Source organism: Sorex fumeus, unplaced genomic scaffold (genome assembly GCF_029834395.1).
Source record: "Sorex fumeus unplaced genomic scaffold, SorFum_2.1 ptg000013l, whole genome shotgun sequence".
Taxonomy (NCBI): domain Eukaryota; kingdom Metazoa; phylum Chordata; class Mammalia; order Eulipotyphla; family Soricidae; genus Sorex; species Sorex fumeus.
The window spans coordinates 11,125,637-11,145,593 of NW_026606070.1; the positions used below are offsets into that span (position 1 = coordinate 11,125,637).

Consider the following 19,957-nt stretch of genomic DNA (forward strand, 5'->3'; position numbering starts at 1 on the left):
CCTAGCACATGTGGCTGGCCTCCAAGCCATGGAGTAAAATTCCTGGTACTAATCTCGGCCATTCTTGGGTGTTAGTCTCCTATTTTGTTACTTTATGTTCCCCAGATGAATGACTATATGCAAATTATTAATTTTATTTAAGTTCTCTAGATGACTCTAATGTACCATAGGAACAGAGAACTTTTATCTTAAACTAATGGGTTTTGAATTTTAGTAGTTTCATAATCATCTAGAGGACTAGTGAATTTTTTTCTCCTCAAATGTTTACTGAAAGCAATTCCTTCTCCAATTCTTTGACACCAACTGGATATCCAATATTTCAATTCTATTTCTGTTACTAGTGTAGATGCCACTGGCTACGGGCTCAGTTCCATATGACTGCCTCTCCTTTCAGACGCCAGCTGCAGTCGAATGCTTGGGCATCTACCTTCTGCCCAACTAACTCAGAGTGATTGAGATGCCCTTGGTCCACTCCCTGCCCTAGCTTTGATAGTTCGCTAGAATGACTTACTCACTGAGCATAAAAGATCTGTTTTATTTACAATTAGGGGCTTACTAGATGATACAAATCAGAATGATGCCCAATGAGAGGGATGCAGAGGATACAGGATGGGGGAGAAGAGCTCAGTTTCCATGTAGGTTTCCAGGGGACCACTCTTCTACCCCCTCAATATTTTCACCGACCGTGAAGATCTTCATATCCCATTGGTAGGGGTTTTTACGGCGGTTTCATTGTATAATTGATTGCCGTTGACCATTGGTGACATAAAATCAACCTCCAGTACTGCTTCAGTACCAGCAGGAGGAGTAGGAGTATGAATGGGAGTAGGAACAGGCGTAAGAGTAGGAGTAGAAATAGAAGTTTCAGGAGTGAGCCCTAAAGTTCTAACACTTGACCAAGGTTGGTTCCTCTTCCTCAAATAAAATGGCAACATTCTCTACTTGAAACTCCTGAATACTCAGTGGCTTTCTCAAAGAAGAACTACATCTAAGTAAAGAATAAAATAATTTGGAATCTCTAATGATGTTCTCAAAGAAAGTTTTCTAAATAAAGATTTATCAGAAAGATTGAATCTCTAATAGAGGAAGATTTCTAATAACTTGTCTAAAAAATGTTAGGATTTGGAGAGTATAATCCATTCATGTTTGTATATGTGCTTGTGAATGTAATTAAAATGTTGACTTGTGGAAATAGAAAATGCAGTATTTTTTTTTTGAGTCCCACCCAGTGACGCACAGGGATTATTCCTGGCTCATGCACTCAGGAATTACTGCTGGCCATGCAAAGAGGACCAATATGGTTATGCTGGGAATTGAACCCCGGTTGGCTGCATGCAAGGCAAAAGCCCTACCCCCCCCCCCCCCCCCCCCCGTGCTATCACTCCAGTCCCGAAAATGCAGTATCTTAAAGGTAAGTTTTGCTTTCATCCCCCGCCCTCCAAAACTACCAAGTAAACCATAAACCAACAAAGAAATAGAAAGTTAGATACAGCTGAAGTCCCGGTGTATTCTGAATGGAGCCTGGAAGCAGGGAAGAGCGGAATGGGTAGGGGGGGTGGGCTGGGATGGCGCCAGGCTATAAGGAAGAAGGATTGGGTTTTAGTATCTCCTCCTTGTCTCCAATTCAGTGTAAAATTTTGTGAAACGAAACATTGGAAACTTTAAGAATTCGTGTATTGACAGTGAAAACGTGCTCTTGTAAGAGTATGACCTTTCTGGAAGAAATGACAATGAGTTTATCAGAGGATGCCATACACAGTTAAGCGCTTTCCCACTGTGATAATTTCGGGAATCATATCATTTCACTCACCCTTTTCCATATAATTTAGATTTTTTGTTTGTTTGATTTTGTTTGGGATTTTTGGCTGCATCTGGCGGTGCTCAGGATTTACTCTTGGCTCTGTGCTCAGGGTTCTCTCCTGGCAGCGCTTGGCAAACCAGATGCAGTGCCAGGGGTCAAAATTGGGTCAGCCATGTGCAAGACAAGCTCCGAAACCCCTGCACTATCTCTTGGCCCTCCATTAGGATTATTTTTGAAAGGCAAGTGGCATATGAAGAAAGAGTGGCATGAGGAAATTCTTCTTTTCTTTAGAATGAGTCAGAGGATGATTAAATTTGATTGAATGTTCTGTTGAGAAAGAATTGCTCATAACTAAGTAAAATATTTACTCAAGTTTATTGATTCAAAGTTTCAGATACCCAAGGACAACAACAACAAAAAAGTGAAAACTTAATGCAAAAGATGTGGAGAAAAATAGTTTGTTGAAGCAAATATACAAAAGAATATAGCCAAATAACATCCCTTAACTGTTTTTCTGGAAAACTTTTGAGTGTTATTAGTTTTCATCAGTAACAAAAGTATTCGAGAGAGAGAAATTTTTAGAGTAGTATCACAGTCCACACAAGAGTTTCTAATTGAGGCTATTTTGTGTGTAGCCCTTGCTTCTTGTCACTCTTCTGAAGTTCCAAGATTTTCCCAGCCAGCTTTTTAAAATCTCTGCTGTAGACCTGCTTTTATAAGGGTATAAAATGATCAAAAAGCATTTCTTCCTTTTCTTTTTAATGCAAGACACAGTTCAGAGTTGAGATTTAAATTTCTTTCCCTTTTTTTCCCTAGGAAAACACGGAATTTAAACAATAGGTATATCATCAAAAGTAAGTAACTACCCTCAAAAAACTTTCCTTCCTGATGAATAAGAAAACATATTCCAAACATAAAAGGTATTATACTGTTAAAAGCTTAAATTGGCCCCATTAATGCCAGTAGGGTTATTCTTATAGTACTCTCATGTTTGCTTACATAAGGGAAGTTTGTTTTCTAGCAAAAGATTTAATCAATCACAAAAGTAAATGCCAGCACAAGAATTATTGGAGATATTGACTTGTATTCTCATGCTTGTTTATATGGGAAAAGTTCCTTTTCTTACAAATGATTTGCAAAAAACAAAAGAAAATCCCCAAAGCAAGGTGTCCTCGGTGGAAATATTGTCATTTGACATCCTTTTTCTTGGTCATTGAAGCTTGAGGAGCTGGAGTAGCATTTAGTCTACAAAACAAAACATGGCTATATTTAGAGAAAGACTTATCCCAAACTGCGGTTCCCTGCAGATATCAAGAAGGAATGGTATGAATACTAGTTTCCAGTTACAGAGATGCTGGAATGAGTAAGCACTAACTCTAGCTGGTAAGTGAAGAACAGGCATTTGACTTAGGAACTTCCCACAAATTTTCAAGACTCTAAATTTTGATGCCCAGGTAAATTGAAACCCTTCAGGACAAGGTACAAATAGGAATCCAAACCCTTGGTATGTATGACTTACTTCCGTAATCTTTTTGTTATTTGTTTTATCCAAGTGGCTTGAGGGTTTAAGCATATAGGGGATTTAGCTTTCCTCCGGAGTCTGGGGATAAAATAAGAAAGAAGAGTTACATTTTAGTCAATCACTTAAAAGTTGAGTCTGAAAATACAAATTTTATGACACCAGTACCTTTTATATCTTTGACATTAACCCCTTATCAGAAAGTTACTAGGTGAATAGCCTTTCCCATTCCGTAGGCTGTCTTTGTATCTTGGTTACCATTTCTTTTGAGGTGCAGAAGCTTCTTAGTTTAATATATTCCCATTTGTTTATTTCTGCTTTCACTTGCTGGGTCAGTGGTGTTTCATCTTTTAAAAAAGATGCCTTTCGCTTCAGTCACTTGGAGGGTTTTGCCTACGTTTTCCTCCACATATCTTATGGATTCAGGCCTTATATTGAAATCTTTAATCCATTTTGATCTGACTTTTGTGCATAGATGTCTGAATTAATTTTTTTCATATGCCCAATAGAAAAGAACATCCAATCCCATAAAAATTGGGACGAGAAAATGAACAGAAATTTCCTCAAAGAAGAAATTCAGATGGCAAAAAAAGGCACATAAAAAATGCTCTGTGTTACTAATCATCAGGGAGATGAGAATCAAAACAACAGTGAGATATCATCTCACACCACAGAGACTGGCATATATGCAGAAGAACACAAGCAACCAGTGTTGGCAAGGATATGAGAAGAAAGGGACTCTCCTTCATTGTTGGTGGGAATGCAGACTGGTCCAGTCTTTTTGGAAAACAGTAGTACATCCCTCAAAAAACTAAAAATTGAGCTCCATTTGACCTATCGATACTAATTCTGGGAATATACCCTAAGGGACAAAAACACATAATAGAAATGCCATCTTCTCTTTTATGTTCATTGTAGCTCTATTCACAATAGCCAGAATCTGGAAACAACCAAATTTCCCAAGAACAGATGACTGGATAAAGAAACTATGGTATATCTATACAGTGGAATACTATGCAACTGTTAGGAAAAATGAAGTCATGAAATTTGCTTATAAATGGATGGACATGGAGAGTATCATACTGGTGTAATGAGTCAGAATGATAGTGACAGATAGAGAATGACCACATTTATTTGTGGGATATAAAAAAATAGTATGAGATCAATATCCAGGCCAGGGCAAAAAGGATTCAGGAGCATTGGTCAATGGTTGGAAGCTTGCCACTGTGTGTGGAGAGTGAAGGGCAGTTAGAATAAAGAAGGGACCAGTATGACAATAATAGTTGGAAATGATCACTCTGGATAATAACTGAATGTTGAAAGTAGGTAAAGGAATATACATGACAGAAACTTTCAGTATCTATATTTCAAAGCATAATGAACAAAAGGAAATAGAGAGGTGGGGATGGGGGAGGGGTAGGTGGGCAGAGAAGAAAAGTGCCTGCCATAGAGGCAGGCAGAGGCTGAGGGGATGGGAGGGAAACGGGACATTGCTGGATAGAACTGTAAACTGGTGAAGGGGTGGGTGTTGGATAAAAATAAATAAAGATAAATAAAAGACATATAGAAAACAAAAAAAAATCTATGACAAAAATGAGGTAGGCAGCTTTAGATTTGGAATGGGGGATTTATAGCAACAGATCTAAGAATAAGAAAAACACTGGTTTTTTTTTGGTTTTTTTTTTCTTTTTGTGTCACACCTGGCAGTGCACAGCGGTTATTCCTGACTCTGCACTCAGGAATTATTCCTAGCGGCGCTCAGGGAACCATATGGGATGCTGGGAATCGAACTTAGGTCAGCCACGTGCAAGGCAAATGCCCTAACCACTGTGCTATTGCTCCAGCCCTGTTTCTTTTCTTTTCTTTTCTTTTCTTTTCTTTTCTTTTCTTTTCTTCTCTTTTCTCTTTCTCTCTCTTTCTTTCTTTCTCTCTCTTTCTTTCTTTCTCTCTCTTTCTTTCTCTCTCTTTCTTCCTTTCTCTCTCTCTTTCTTCCTTTCTCTCTCTTTCTTTCTTCCTTTCTCTCTCTTCCTTTCTCTCTCTTTCTTTCTTTCTCTCTCTTTCTTTCTCTCTCTCTCTTTCTCTTTCTTTCTCTCTCTTTCTTTCTCTCTCTCTTTCTTTCTCTCTCTCTTTCTTTCTCTCTCTCTTTCTTTCTCTCTCTCTTTCTCTCTCTCTCTTTCTTTCTCTCTCTCTTTCTTTCTCTCTCTCTTTCTCTCTCTTTCTCTCTTTCTCTCTTTCTCTCTTTCTTTCTTTCTCTCTTTCTTTCTTTCTTTCTTTCTTTCTTTCTTTCTTTCTTTCTTTCTTTCTTTCTTTCTTTCTCCTTCTTTATGGTTCACACTTTGCAATGCTCGGGGGTTTCTCCTGGCTCTGCACTCAGGAATTACTCCTGGCAGTGCTTGGGATGTCGGGGATTGAACCTGGGTTGGCCATGTGCAAGGCAAAAGTTCTCTCCTCTGTGCTATTACTCCGGCCTGCACTATTTTTTTTTACTGGTATATATGAGCTGGTAGAATTGAATACAAAGTTGGCATAATTTCAGGTATCAGAGGTTAAAATTTTGTTGGTGACTTTTACGTAAGCTGAAGATGTGTCAACCAGCTACTTCCAAAGTCAACTTCTAAAGCTAAAGTTGTATCACTCCTGAGTATGACATAGGAGAAAAGGCACTTGCCTTGCGTGCAGCCTATTAGTTGTGACCCTGGTTTATACCACATATGGGACACTGAGCACCTGCGGGGGTCAGGTTTAGCACAGAGCCAGTAATGACCACTGAGCACCATCGGTGTGACCCCACCCTCATCAACCTCTCCCCCCTCTAAAATAAAATGTCTGTCACTGAGGTTAGGACAATAAGGTAAATGATAAGACACACTATCTTGAGGACCTTTTATTAAAACAAAAAAAATCTGGTGGTGGTGATGGGGTGTCACACTTGGCAGTGCTCAAGGCTTATTCCTAGCTCTGTGCTCAGGGATCACTTCTAGTGGGACTTGGAGGACCATAGGGGATGCCAGGAATTGAACTCAGGCCGTCAACATGCAAGGCACACACGCTATCCATTGTACTCTTGTTCTAGCCCTGAATACTATTTTAATTTAGAGAAACCAAATACAATTGGCTCTTACTTAATACCAGTAAGAGGGGCTTTCACTGCTCGAAGAAATAAAATAACAAGAAAAGCAGCCAGTAGGGCAGGGGAAATAGCTCAAGTGGCAGAGGCTGTGCCTAGCCTGCTTGAGGCGCCAACTACCATGCAAGGTACGATGGGCCCCTAGTGCAGTGGTGCCAATGGTGTAGCCCTGATGCCTCCTGGTCTACTCCCAGCACCTCTCGGCCCATATTAGGTGCCAACTCAACTGGGGATGGCCCTGGGCCGCCAATTACCAAGCACAGTGGCCCTTACAAAAAGAAAGAAAAGCAGCAACCACAATTAACTGCTAATATTGATCGAGCATTTACAAAGTGACAGCTATTATGCTCATGAGGTCCCATGTATTCTCTCTATTAATTTCACAAAAATTCTGTCAGAGGTCATAAAACAGTTGAGCTCTTATGCAGAATCTTTCAGTTTGTTTTCTGAGGTAGAAGGTAAGGAGATCTCTGATCATCTGTATACATGGAATTCTTATTCCTGACTGGTAGCAAAAGTAAAATATTTCTCATAATTTCAGCTTTTGTTCCTATATCTGGTTAAAATTTAGAAATGTGGAATTTGGTGAGAAGGCATAAAATCAAATTTTCATCATTTTAAAACAAAGTTAAGGCAAATAATTTTTTTTTTCTTTTTGGGTCACACCCGGCGGTGCTCAGGGGTTACTCCTGGCAGTGCTCGGGGGACCATATGGGATGCTGGGAATCGAACCCGGGTCGGCCATGTTGGCTGCGTGCAAGGCAAACGCCCTACCAGCTGTGCTATTGCTCCAGCCCCCAAGGCAAATAAATTTAAGTAAATTAATTTTCCTGGTTAAGAGATGAGAGATTTGACTCATGGCATGGAGAAAGAAAGAAATCTCAGTTTTCTACATAGCCTGAATAACTACCTCCCAATCAAAGTTCAACATCAAATATTTGCATGAGAATAATAATTATGGTTTACTTAGAATTTTTCTTTTTTTATTAGGATTTTTATTGGCAAAGACATTAGTGATTTATAGTGACTTTTTAATAAAATTTGTTATCATTTGCTTTTGCATTTTGAATAGTCTGAGACCCAAAAAACTAAAGTCAAAATAGGACAAACAAAATTTGTCTCTTGCAAATATTCCAAAAAGTGTAAAGAATTCTAAGGAAAGAGATGCTAATGAAGACAAAGTCAAAGATATCTTTAAAAAGATGATATTTAAGGTGTTGTTTAATATATCTCATTAAAGATAGATCCAGGAAGGAGAACTCAAAGTTCTAAGTAATGCACACAAAGGTATACTGACTATTCAATGCAGTAAACTATTCAATGCAGTAATCCAAAATATTTTGAGTCTTTGTTATGTAAGTGATATGTGTCTTCATATATTATTCCTTTACTCATATAAGCCATAGAAAAATCAACAATATCTGATCCCCATGATTAAAAAAAAAGCAAAAAAATCTTTCCTAAAAAAATGCTCAGGGGCTGGAGAGATAGCACAGTGGGTAGGGCGTTTGCCTTGCATGCGGCCGACCCGGGTTCGATTCCCAGCATCCCGTATGGTCCCCTGAGCACCGCCAGGAGTAACTCCTGAGTGCAGAGCCAGGAGTAACCCCTGTTCATTGCCAGGTGTGACCCAAATAGCAAAAAAAAAAAAAAAAAAAAAAATTAAAAAATGCTTACAAAAAAAACTTATTTATTAGGAGTGAAAAGAAAAAAGCTATCTGTTTTTTAACACTATCACGATAAAATAATGCAGTTAACATTATCAGGGGCATTATGTGCAAATTGTTAAGTCTTATTTGATGTGCTGTGGGAAGATGCTTCGGAGCAGTATCCATACATTTCTCTGGGTGTCCAGGCACAGGACAGTCTCAGAATCAAGGGGCCATCCCCTTTTAATGAATTAAATTTTTATGGCTACTACTGTTTCCTTAACCTAGGTCTTTAATTAGTTACGAGAGCAAAACTGATAGAATCTAAAGATAAAGGACTATTCTCTAAGACAGACATTCAGACTAAGTATAATGTTATTGCAGAAGCTTGTTTTCTTGCCTTTAACTTCTCTGGAATAGTGTCTGCTTCTGGTACTAACTGAAATTTAGTAGATAAGAGAAGCTTGGAGGGCTGGAGAGATAGCACAGCGGGTATAGCGTTTGCCTTGCACGCGGCCGACCCGGGTTCAATTCCCAGCATCCCATATGGTCCCCTGAGTACTGCCAGGAGTAACTCCTGAGTGTAGAGCCAGGAGTAATCCCTGAGCATCTCCAGGTATGACCCAAAAAGAAAAAAAGAGAGAAGCTTGGAAATGAGTAAAACTCTTATAAAAAATTAAGCAAGGAATTTTTATATATTTTCATTGAGAGAAAAATATCACGCATAACTTTCATGTAACTTACATGATTTCATATTTGGGGCATCCATTCCCAGGAGGCAAAATTTCAAACCGCTCAATATCTTGTAAGGGAATAGGAGCTGAAGTCACTTTGAGGCATTTACACTTGAAGTTTGTGTACAAGGTTTCCAGAACACCTGTATACACAAAATCAGTTATTTTCATTTCTTTTCCATTTAGTTTACAATTACAACTTACCTAATTACTAACCTTTCAGACTGTGCATTGAAATCTTTTCCAGTGGGTATTGCTAACAATATGGTCTTTTTGTTTGTTTTTTTGTTTATATATGGCTATGCCCTGCAGGGCTCAGGGCTAACTCTTAGCTCTGCACTCAGGGATCACTCTCCTAGCAGTGCTCAGAAGACCATATGGGCTGCTGGGGATTGAACCCAGGTCAGCTGCATGTAATACAAGTGCCTCAACAATATATGACTTTTGTTTGTAAATTTCTATCTCTCTTGGTTTGATTATTTTCCAATCTTTTCTTTCAAAACCTTAAAAATAAAATTAATTAAAAAATACAACGCCTAGTGACATTTTTGATAGCATTCTCAGGTGACTGTCCAAGTAATAAAAACTAGGAGCCACTGTTATAGGGCCTTGCAACTCACTTATAAGTAATGCAATCTAAAATCAACTCATCTTCACTCCAGCTTATAAAAACTGTTGTAATGTCTCAGTAATAGTAGCTCTCTGCCAGAGTGTTTACTCTAGTCCCTTCTCCACAGGCTACTTCCCCTGCCTTTATTTATTTGAGCAAATATCATAGAAGACTTTTTTTTGTCTTGGTTTAGCATGTTGGTTCTCCATATCAGATGCAAATCATAATCACACAAAACCCAATAATAAAAATGACTTTTTATTTCATGAAGCTATTAGTAATGTATCTTGAGCATGTTAGCGGACACCCTCTTTAAACTCATAGTCAATTGTCTCCCCGTGCTTGACAGCACACCAAAGATCCCAGCTCTCGAGGCGTTTGCAATTTAGTAGAGCAAAGGAACAAAAGCTAAAATACCACAAAATGTTATTATTCACCCAACACTCATACTACAATTACATAATGAAACAGAGGACTTTGCCTGAGGCAATACAAAAACTTTCCAGAGGATGGTAGATGAAGGCTTTGAAGGATGAAAATAAACAAATAAGGAAAAATAAAAATTGAAAACAATGTTATGCATTTTCAGGACAAAAACTTGTCTTCTACACATGAGCAGAGCATGCTCTTCAGTCTATAAACCCAATTCCTTTACATGTATAAAAATGTACCACATCAACTAGTTATTTTTTACACAAAGACGGCCTGTCCTTCCAAATTTGGATTTGGAAGTCTGCTTATTTGCACAAGATGTGCATGAAGTATCTGCTGTACTTACAATGATTCAGTCAGACCTAATCATAGAATATTGGCTCAAATGTTCTCTTCAAGAGACCAGCTGGTTGAAGTTATAAAATCATTAAGCCCTACAAAGGATTTGGTTAGAAGAGGTAGACTTGAAATGCAGAATAAAGATCTGTATGGAAAGAATTTTCTATCGCCTAGCTGAATCCTGAAAAGGCAAGAATAGACAACTCAAATACAAATCCCCTGGGCTTCCGCTATCTCTTTCTATGCATAGTAAACTGAACAGTCTAAATATTTCTAATTTCTAAGTACCTTACTTGAGGAATCTAGTAACAACTGAGCAGTTTTTGCCCGTTAGCCATATCACTTCCCATTTTAGAAGAGAAAAAAAAATTGCAGTCACTGAAGACCATTTCAGTTCAGATGAAAATAACAACATAAGTGAAAGTTCTCACCATGGGCTGGAGGAAGATTGCTCACCAACAGCAAGAGTAGCAGAAATCCGGGGGTGCACCTCATTCTGCCTGAAGGTGGAGTGCAGATTTCAGCTCTGAGTCTAAGCTGGGTTCTCAGCACAGAAATTCTTCTTTATTTATGCGGCCAGTCTAGCTCCTCCTACTGCCTTTGTCTGCAGCAGGTCAGTTGGATTATTAGTTTGAAACATATTCCCCCCCAATATTGCTGAGCTAGCCTATTTTGAATTCTTGTGATTTTTAATGAATTTGCTTCAGAGCACTAGTAACATGGGCAGTATTTCTTTTTCTTTTTTTATTTTAATGAATCACTGTGAGAGACAGTTCCAGGTTTATAAACTTTCGTGATTATGTTTCAATCAAACAATGTTTGAGTACCCATCCCTCCACCAGTGCCCATTCTCTACCACCAATGTTCCCAGTATCCCTCCTTCCATCCCCATCCCTTCCCACCCCCTGCCTCTGTGGCAGGCACATTCTCTCTCTCTCTCTCTCTCTCTCTCTCTCTCTCTCTCTCTCTCTCTCTCTCTCTCCTTTTGGGTGTTATGGTTTGCAATATAAGTACTAAGCAGTCATCACACGTTTGGTCCATAGTCTATTTTCAGCATACATCTCCCAACCTTCAACCATCGTTTACTTTGTGGTCCCTTCTCCATCCCACCAGCCTTTTCCCCTCAGCATATAAGATCAGCTTCCAAGCCATGGAGCAATCCAGAACAGTATTTCTTGAAAATGTATCAGTGGCAGGGATGCTGCAGGAAGGTGAGGTGGGAAGGAAGGGAAAAGAAAGCCGTTCGGAGACAGCACAGTACTGTCTGATCACTGTTAGGGATTGTGACTTTCCTATTTGTTTCAGTGAGGAATCAGCGGACTTTCTCAACGGCGTTTGAATATATGCTCCATGCAATTAGGGATCCTGCCAGGTACACTGTACCCCAGCATCTGCAAGAGAGCCCAATAAGGAGACATTCATTAATAAAGAGGCATTTCTTGGAGACAGACCTAACGAATGCCTCTTTCTATACAGACCTCTCTGCTGGCCAGGTTACTGTTTTCCTACTCTCCCCCCCCCCCCATCTCCTGTTTTACTCTCTAAAATACATAGTTCCTGGGGCTGGAGAGATAGCATAGTGAGTAGGGCGTTTGCCTTGCACGCGGCCAACCCGGGTTCGATTCCCAGCATCCCAGATGGTCCCCTGAGCACCGCCAGGAGTAACTCCTGAGTGCAGAGCCAGGAGTAACCCCTGTGCATTGCCGGGTGTGACCCAAAAAGCAAAATAATAATAATAATAATAATAATAATAAATAAAATAAAATACATAGTTCCTGATCTCATTTGGAAACAGGAATATGTATCCCCTAATGGCTGCATCTGTGCCTTAAATAAGGGAGCGACATAATGAATTTGATAAAGAGAATCTTTCCAGTTTGGTGTCTTAGGGAGGAGTATCTTCAGAATTTTATCAGATGCTGAACCACACATTACAATTTGTTTACGAAGGCAGATGTGCAGCTTGGTTTTTTATTCAACTCAATAGGCTGAGGAGACAGTTAGCCCATCGCCTTCTTTTGTTAAGTTTGTGGGCAGTGAGTATCGGATAATCAGGCCTCATACTGACTGCTTTAGGCATATAAGTGAGTATGAATGGAGCAAATCAAACTGACTGCATCTGCAGAACATTTAATGGATCTGTTGCCTTACTTTGACTTCCCAAACCATTTGATTTTTGCTGTTAAATTAACCTTGTGGAGGTTTTGCATCTCAGATATTCTGGTGTGGCTGGGGATGGGGTGACGATTTGGGGGGATCTCACATAACTTTCATCTACCAGCTGACCCCAAAGTATGCAGTGCCTGGGACGTCATCATTGCACGGCGTGCTCCTTGGGTTGATTTTGCAGTTGGAGCTAGTGGAAAGTCCTTTCTTATGTATATATAACAGTTGCTTTCCTCATAATTCAGTTACTATGCTTACTGCAGGAAAACACTTCCAAACGCTGTTTTGTTTGATACACTCTGTCCTCCAAATAATTGAGGACAGGCGGAGCAGCTGGGTCTCTCGGGGTAGTAGATACTGAAGTGGAGTAAAAGAAGTTTTTTCCAGAATCACTCCTGTAATAGGTGAAAGCAGAAAGGGGCAGAGGGTTGGCGAGATAGAGCCTGAGACTGTGCCGATGATCTCATACAATCTATGACAACTCCAGAGAGCTCCAGAAAAAAAAAGACTATTAGAAGAGTCCCACAATAAGCAGAAATATCCAAGCCCCACTGTCTTGCCTTCTTCCGTCAACGTCCGAGGACTCAAAAATAACATGGTCTTTGGTAGAATGCCAGAGAGACTCTGAGAATTAACAGCTGAAGGTTGTCCGCTAACTGCACCCGAAGCTGGACAGAAGTTATTTCTTTAAGGAACATGCAAGCAATGAACTTCTGTAACTATCACACGGGATAATAGACTAGGGTTAAGAACACAAACTATGGAATGACCAGGTCAATGACTTTGGGCAGATCAGTTAATTGGTCTATGCTTCATTTTTACTGGTTTTGTGGTGGGGATTATACTAAATGTAGAGGATTAATGGGAACAAGTAACCAAAGCATATTTGTAGAGTTCTTAACACAGTTCTTACTGACACATTGGCAATTTATCTGTTTCACATTAGTGTATCTGCATCCATCCTTTCTTCATCATCTATCCATTTATTAGTAGGTCTTAATAATGTCTACTAAAATGTCAGCATGTACAAATTTCAAATCTTGTTCTTTTAATGTATAGCACCATTTGAACCCTTTTAAATTCTTTCTAATTACCTTTTAAAAAATTACCTGGTTTATCTTTGGAGGACTGTTGAGTTTTTCTACTTATTCTAAATTACATCTAGCCTTCCTTCTGCCTCTCCCAAACCTTCTCTGATACACACACACACACTTACATGCACAAATATCTGATTGCCTTATTATCCCAAATTTAGTTTTGTCAATATAAAGCAGGGGGTAACATATTATCTTCTTTGTCATAGACAATATACTTCTGTTGGTATATTCCTAAACTGACCAATTTTATTCTGGTCTGGTCATTTATATTGAGTTGCTGAGCAAAATTTGTTTCTTTTGAAAATCGTCAATTCTGTCTACAGCATGTGGAAGACTGATAAAGAAAGTCTTTTAGGCTTTGGCATCCAGAATGTATATACTCACTTGACAGAAAAACAGGAACGGAAGCGTACATCAATCCAGAATGCAGCCAATCATTTACTTTTTTAGTTCTTGCAACAATCAATTGATTGTGTATTTTACTGATTGTTTGACTACTTTATTGATTATTTGGCTACTTTATTGATTGTTTGACTATTCTTGGTTTAACTACTTTGTACTTTGTGTAACTGCTTTATAATTTTGCTTAACCACTTTACTCTTTAACTACCTTGTTCTTTAAATATTTAATTCAGTGTTTTACTGCTTGGTTTTAATTTCTGTTTGACTATTGTTTAAATATTTTTATTTTTGGCTTCTGTCTTAATCCATGGATTGTTTAGCTAGCTGCTTGTTTTGCTTCTGTAAACTTGTTTGCTTACTGAGTGAAATTCCAGAATGTGGTGTGGCCCTTTAAAAGACCGTTGCTTCTATTCTCAGGGCTGCCTGTTTCACCCAGGCTGGGCTGGAGAGAGCTATTGCTGGCCAGCTAATAAAACTTCCTTGATTTTGTGGAATATTTTGGGGGTGTCTGCCTATAACACGCCATACTTTTCCCTTGTGAAATTTGATTGTGGCATCTGTATATAGCATCCTTCGTTCGAGCAAAGGTGAGTGGCCTGAACACTAACTGAAGAGCACAGGGACAAAGGTAACTGAAATAGTATTCTGTTGGAAAAGATCTAGTAAATCCCACAGTTCACACTGCTAAGCTAGGACTAGAGTCAAGTAGTTATTTCCTGAGAATTCTGAATCTTAATTTTAGTCCTTTTAGTGCCCAGAGTTCTGAATTTTGCTTAAGTGGACCCAAAAAACCTTTTAATCTTGTCTACCCTATGATGGTCTTTGAAATTGGGCCCTTCTCTGGAAACAAATGATTCTAGAAGTTTCAAGTGAGACTTTTCAAGATGTCATTTACATCTGGTGAATAAATTTTTAAGACTTTAAAGTAAAGAAGAAAGTGTTTTGAACATATAGAATTGGGATACAAATGGAAGTGTACTTTTTTAAAATGTTTCCAAACAAAGATATCACTGAAGCTACATTTGATGACCATATACACAAAACAGGGAAATTCTAAAAAAAATGGGAAAAAAATCTTTCTCCCACCTTTGGAATCAAACCAGGTTTTCTCTTAGATTCAAGGTAAATTGGATAGTTTAGGACTTTGGTGCTCAAATTTTGGTCTATGAGCCAGCAAGTGAAACTTAGATGACAACAATGCAGAACCTAGACCCTACATTTTAACAAGAATACAAGATAATATTTAAGGCACCTTTAAATCTAAGATACAATTTGTCTAGTATAGGATGAGCCATATGCATTTTCAGCTGGTTTCAGAGAAAGAATTGGGTCATTCTAGCGTCTAGCATACTTGTCCCAGGTTAGCACAAACATGATCACTGACAGTTAAATGTAGAGTTAAACAAGACAGAAATTCTCTCTCCAGACAATTAAAAAGTAAAAAAGTAGAGAGATGTCATAACTGAGAAGAGAACCTACCTTTCTGAATATCCTAACTACTCAATAACTATGGGACAAAGGGATCAGGGTAAAGCTTAAAATGATTAAAACATGCAAAAATTCTTATAATTTTAAGTAGTTTTTAATATAGCAGGAGACAAGCAAATGCCAGAGTGATCAGTTGATCATAGTTTCTTTTATGCCATCTTAAAAGCAACTCAAATAGAGAATAGCAACTTACAAATGTTTTAATCCACTGCTTACAGGAATTCGTCTCCCTTTCAGCCAACAGAGAAGTATTAGAACTTAGTGGACAAGAGCTAAGGTTCTGCTTCAGATTGTCTGGGTTTGCATTCTCACTCCAACACTTTCCTGTCTTATTCTCATGCCCAGATTCGCTTCTGTATGTGTCAGTGGGAGTAATAACAGTGATACCTTTCTAGATAGTGGAGCAGGGAACAAAACTGTGCCAGGAAAGTTACTTGTGGCATGATTGTTCAAGGAAAACACACGTAATAAATATTAGGTATTCCTATACCTTTTGGAAACTATTAAACTTATTTATTTTTATTGCTTTTTACTGTATTGTATTTACTTTATTGTGGTACAAACACAAGACCTACCCTTTTAACAAATGTCCCAAATCCCTAACCTCTTAATAAGTGTACCATACAGTACTGTCAACTATAGGAACAGTTTTGTACAGCAGCTCTCAAGAGCTTACTCACATTGCATAAGAAGCAAATTTGGTTTAGTTTGTGACTGTAGTAACTGGCTTGAGTTAAAGTGTTATTTAGCACCCCAAAAGTCCCTGGTGGATTGTTTTGGGTACTTTGGTGTTAGTGAAGGTGCAATTTCTTTGTTGAACAAAATCATTTAAATGAATGTTATTTGTAACTATTTTACCTAAACTACAATAAAACTTTTTCAAATTAATAAAATGCCACTTAGGTTTCCATATGACATGGATATCATGGTTCAAACGCTGCTTGACTCCAGGACTTATCACGCTCTATTTTTACTCACTTTCAACAAAAATGTTGATTCCCTATTTTACAAAGATACCCACAGAGGTTTCTATTGACAAATGTGCTGGTTCTTTTAAACAAAGATTTGACCTTTTTCAGCAATTTCATCTCAATTGAGTTGCTTTTGTTCGCCATACAATAGTTTCAAGACCCTCACTTGCATAAAAAGTATGTTTCAAATTTTAAAATATAACTGACAATCCTGAAATGTGTCCAGTTCTTCCTTCCATCCTTCCTCCTGATCAGAAAGGAGACAGCTAGGTGGCAGTATTATTCACAAAACATAGTTTACAGAAAAGCAAAGGAGTCAGGTAACAAGACTGAATGAAGTTCAGTCAAGAGGGCTGTTTGTCTATTAATTCCATGTTCAAACGATTTATTGGATTTGGTTTAGTATTAATACTCTTTTTTAAAAAATACTGTGAGGTTTTCAATTTTCTTATTTAGTTTAAATGTAATGATCAAGGAGGAGAGGAAAACCCCCTAAAAATCTGGGTATCCAACAAATTCTGGGCCAAATCCAATTTCTATTCTTGAAATTACAAAATAAGATTGTGCATCAGTTTTCTGGCAATAAATCATCTTGGTCCTAGGCAGCAGCTGAGTATGAACCTTCTGTGATTAGAAACTTGGGCGCATCAATGCTACCACATACAAACGTCAAAGTTATGGCGACATTTTCCAACATTTTAAAGCACAGGATAATGATCATCAACAAAATAACCACCTATTCCTCCAGTTTGGATTCCAAAACGTACATGTTATTTTATCATCTTCTGTTTTCACCTTCGTATCTTTATGCAATAATGAATACGGGGTCCTGGATGTTAAAACAAAATCAGTACTTTTATTTTCCAGCCAGAGAACTCCTATTTCATTGAGAGAGTTTTTGATTTATCACTCGGTTCTTTCAATAACTGTAGAATTTCAAATCTTTGGAGACCACAAATCTCGGGGGACCCTCTTGGACTCATATTCTTTTTACCTCCGTTTCCTCTTTGTCTGCTCCTCTCCTCACTGTAGGCTCTCTCCCTTATGAGAAGCATTTTCTGGATGGCCCAGACTTGTGTGACTGAGGAGAGGGTGGGTATGTTGTTTTCCATGGAAAGGCAGTAACTCCTAGCTGGCCAGTTACATGCAACTCTTTCTCTATGAGCATTATGAGTGCTCACTGTGTGGTGGGGCCAGGTTCACCAGGGTGACCTTGGGAGTGTCAAGTCGCGCAGTGTCTACTGACACACAGAGGAAGAAAGGATTGCTGACATGCCAAACAGTGGGAAAACAGGCTGCCTCTCTAGTACCTCCTTCTCCCAGTCCCCATGTTGTTAGCTCCTACTCTGAGCTCCAGCGTAATCCACTAGTAGCTTGGCAATCTTGAGGATAGAGGAAAGAACATCTCTTATGCATCTACTAATCGAAAACTCTCTTGTATTTCCTAGTTTTCCTTTTATATCTATGGTGCTCATGGAAAAAAGGATAATTTGACTGGTTACCCTGGCTGACCCTAAAGGACATTGGTTGACCCTACTGCTGGTGGTAGTGCTTTGGGCATGGATGTGACCACATAGGAAATCTTAAAGGTCGCCCACACAATCCCCGTTCTAGCACATCTGCCATCTTAAAAATGTCTTGCTTGTTTTGATTTGGTATTGGGGCCATACCTGGAAGTTCTCAGGGCTTACTCCTGACTCTGTGTTTCAGATATCACTCCTAGATGGACTCAAGGGACCATATGTGGTACTGGGGATCAAAAGCTGGTTGACTGTGTGCAAAGCAAATCCCTTATCTGTGGTACTATCTGTGGTACTATCTCTGGCTCCATCTTTTTTTTTATTGGCATAATGTTGGTTCCCAGACTGTATGTTTGAAGAGAACAGTTTCACAAAATTCAAAATGTAAGTCACCACACGATACACACCAAAGTACCGCATTCATTTGGACTCTCTCATCCTCCTCCTACTCTGATAATCTCAGTTCTGTGTCCAAGGTCCCAGGGCTTGTTTCATTTGACTTTTCCTTTGTTTTATTTCTTTCTATACCAGAATGAGTGAGATCATTCTGTATTTTTCTTTTTTCTGATTGACTGTGCCAAGTTTGACCTTCTCCACTTCCATCTATGTTGCCACAATAGGCAAGATTTCATCTTTCCTTATATCTGAATAGTATTCGATATATGCCACATCTTCTTTATTCTTACATCTGTTATTGGACTCTTGGGTTGTACCTATATGTACGTTATGAACATAGATGTGATGTGCATGTATCATTTTGAATCTATGTTTTTGTATTATTTGTGTGTATATATATATATGTATATGACCAGAAGTGGAATTTCTGGATAATAAGGTAAGTCTACTTTTTAATATTTTGAGAAATTGCCATATTATTTTCTATAGAGGTAGAGATTTACATTTTCTCACCCTCTGTTAGTGGGGACACACACATTTCTGTGTCCTTTTAATACATATCATATGTGTGAGATCAAATATGTGATTTGATTTGTAAATTTTTGAAAATAAATGATGATGAGCATATTTTATTTTTTAAATTTTTCATTGAATCATCATGAGATATATAGTTACAAAGTTGTTAATGATTGAGTTTCAGTCATATAATGTTCCAATACTCAGTGAGCATCTTTTAAACATTTCCAGACTTTGTATTTTAATGATGGCTTCTTTCATTGTGCAGAAGTGTTTGATATATTTCCACTTATTTATTTTTGTGGGCCTGTAATGCTTTGGGAGGACCTTGTAGAACTTGCTTGCTGTAAAGACGCAGCTTGATTGATTTCAGCCAGTCAATTATTACGAAAGTAATCACACTCAAATGTCTCTCTGGTCCCAATGAGCTCAGATATTTGTTAGGGGGGAGGGGGTAGGGGGTAGAAAGGCTAGGAATTTGACAAAAGGGTCTGGATTGGGTTCCAATACAGAGTCGACCAGTGCTGCTCTCACCAAGGTTCTTTCTTTCTTTCTTTCTTTCTTTCTTTCTTTCTTTCTTTCTTTCTTTGTTTTTGGGTCACACCCGGTGATGCTCAGGGGTTACTCCTGGCTCTTTACTCAGAAATTACTCCTGGCAGTGCTCAGCGGACCATATGGGATGCTGAAGATCGAACGCAGGTCAGCCGCAAGGAAGGCAAACACTGTTGCTTCTGTACTAAAGCTGCAGCCCCCAAGGTTGTTTCTTGAAACAGCACCAATTTACAGCTTTGGCAATCTTGGTCTCAAGGGACTGTCCACTCATGCATTGTGACAGCTCCAAGGATGAATCTCCCACTTTGGTATGGCTCCCAGCAGAAGGCACATACGGGATATGATGAAATGATTGCACCCTCTTACTGTAAATTGGAGGTAATTCTGACTACTCCTTCAAGTCTAGTTGGCGCTTAAAATGTTTAACTTGTGCTTAGAGGCAGTTTTGTTTTTATTAGCAAATGATTTGTAACAGCAGTCAATCAGGGAAATAGAGCAAACTCTTAGTTTCTACTAGTCAAAAACTTTTTAGCTTGGGGTTGGAGTAATTATACAACAGGTTGAGTATTGTACATTCATGTAGCTGACCTAGTTCGATCCCTGGCACCTCATTTTGGTCCCCTGAGCAAGGCCAGGTG

General features: G+C 38.7%; 1 protein-coding gene across 1 annotated transcript; it reads right to left on the bottom strand.

Moving 5' to 3' along the window:
* Positions 1–2,891: 2,891 nt before the first annotated feature.
* CXCL13 (C-X-C motif chemokine ligand 13) lies at positions 2,892–10,735 on the bottom strand. The gene is made up of 4 exons (XM_056111517.1): positions 10,643–10,735; positions 8,841–8,973; positions 3,321–3,401; positions 2,892–3,046 (listed from the first exon to the last, which is right to left on the bottom strand). Exons 1-4 carry the CDS (start codon positions 10,704–10,706, stop codon positions 2,989–2,991), a joined length of 336 nt encoding a protein of 111 aa, XP_055967492.1. The 5' UTR covers positions 10,707–10,735; the 3' UTR covers positions 2,892–2,988.
* Positions 10,736–19,957: the final 9,222 nt, after the last annotated feature.

Excerpts from the sequence above, each read along its gene's own strand:
- CXCL13 (XM_056111517.1), bottom strand. The coding sequence starts at position 10,706 with ATGAGGTGCACCCCCGGATTTCTGCTACTCTTGCTGTTGGTGAGCAAT. Across the intron at positions 3,402-8,840 it reads TGCCCCAAATATGAAATCAT|ACTCCGGAGGAAAGCTAAAT; the intron begins GTAAGTTACATG and ends TTTTATCCCCAG. Across the intron at positions 3,047-3,320 it reads ATAACAAAAAGATTACGGAA|ACTAAATGCTACTCCAGCTC; the intron begins GTAAGTCATACA and ends TTTGTTTTGTAG.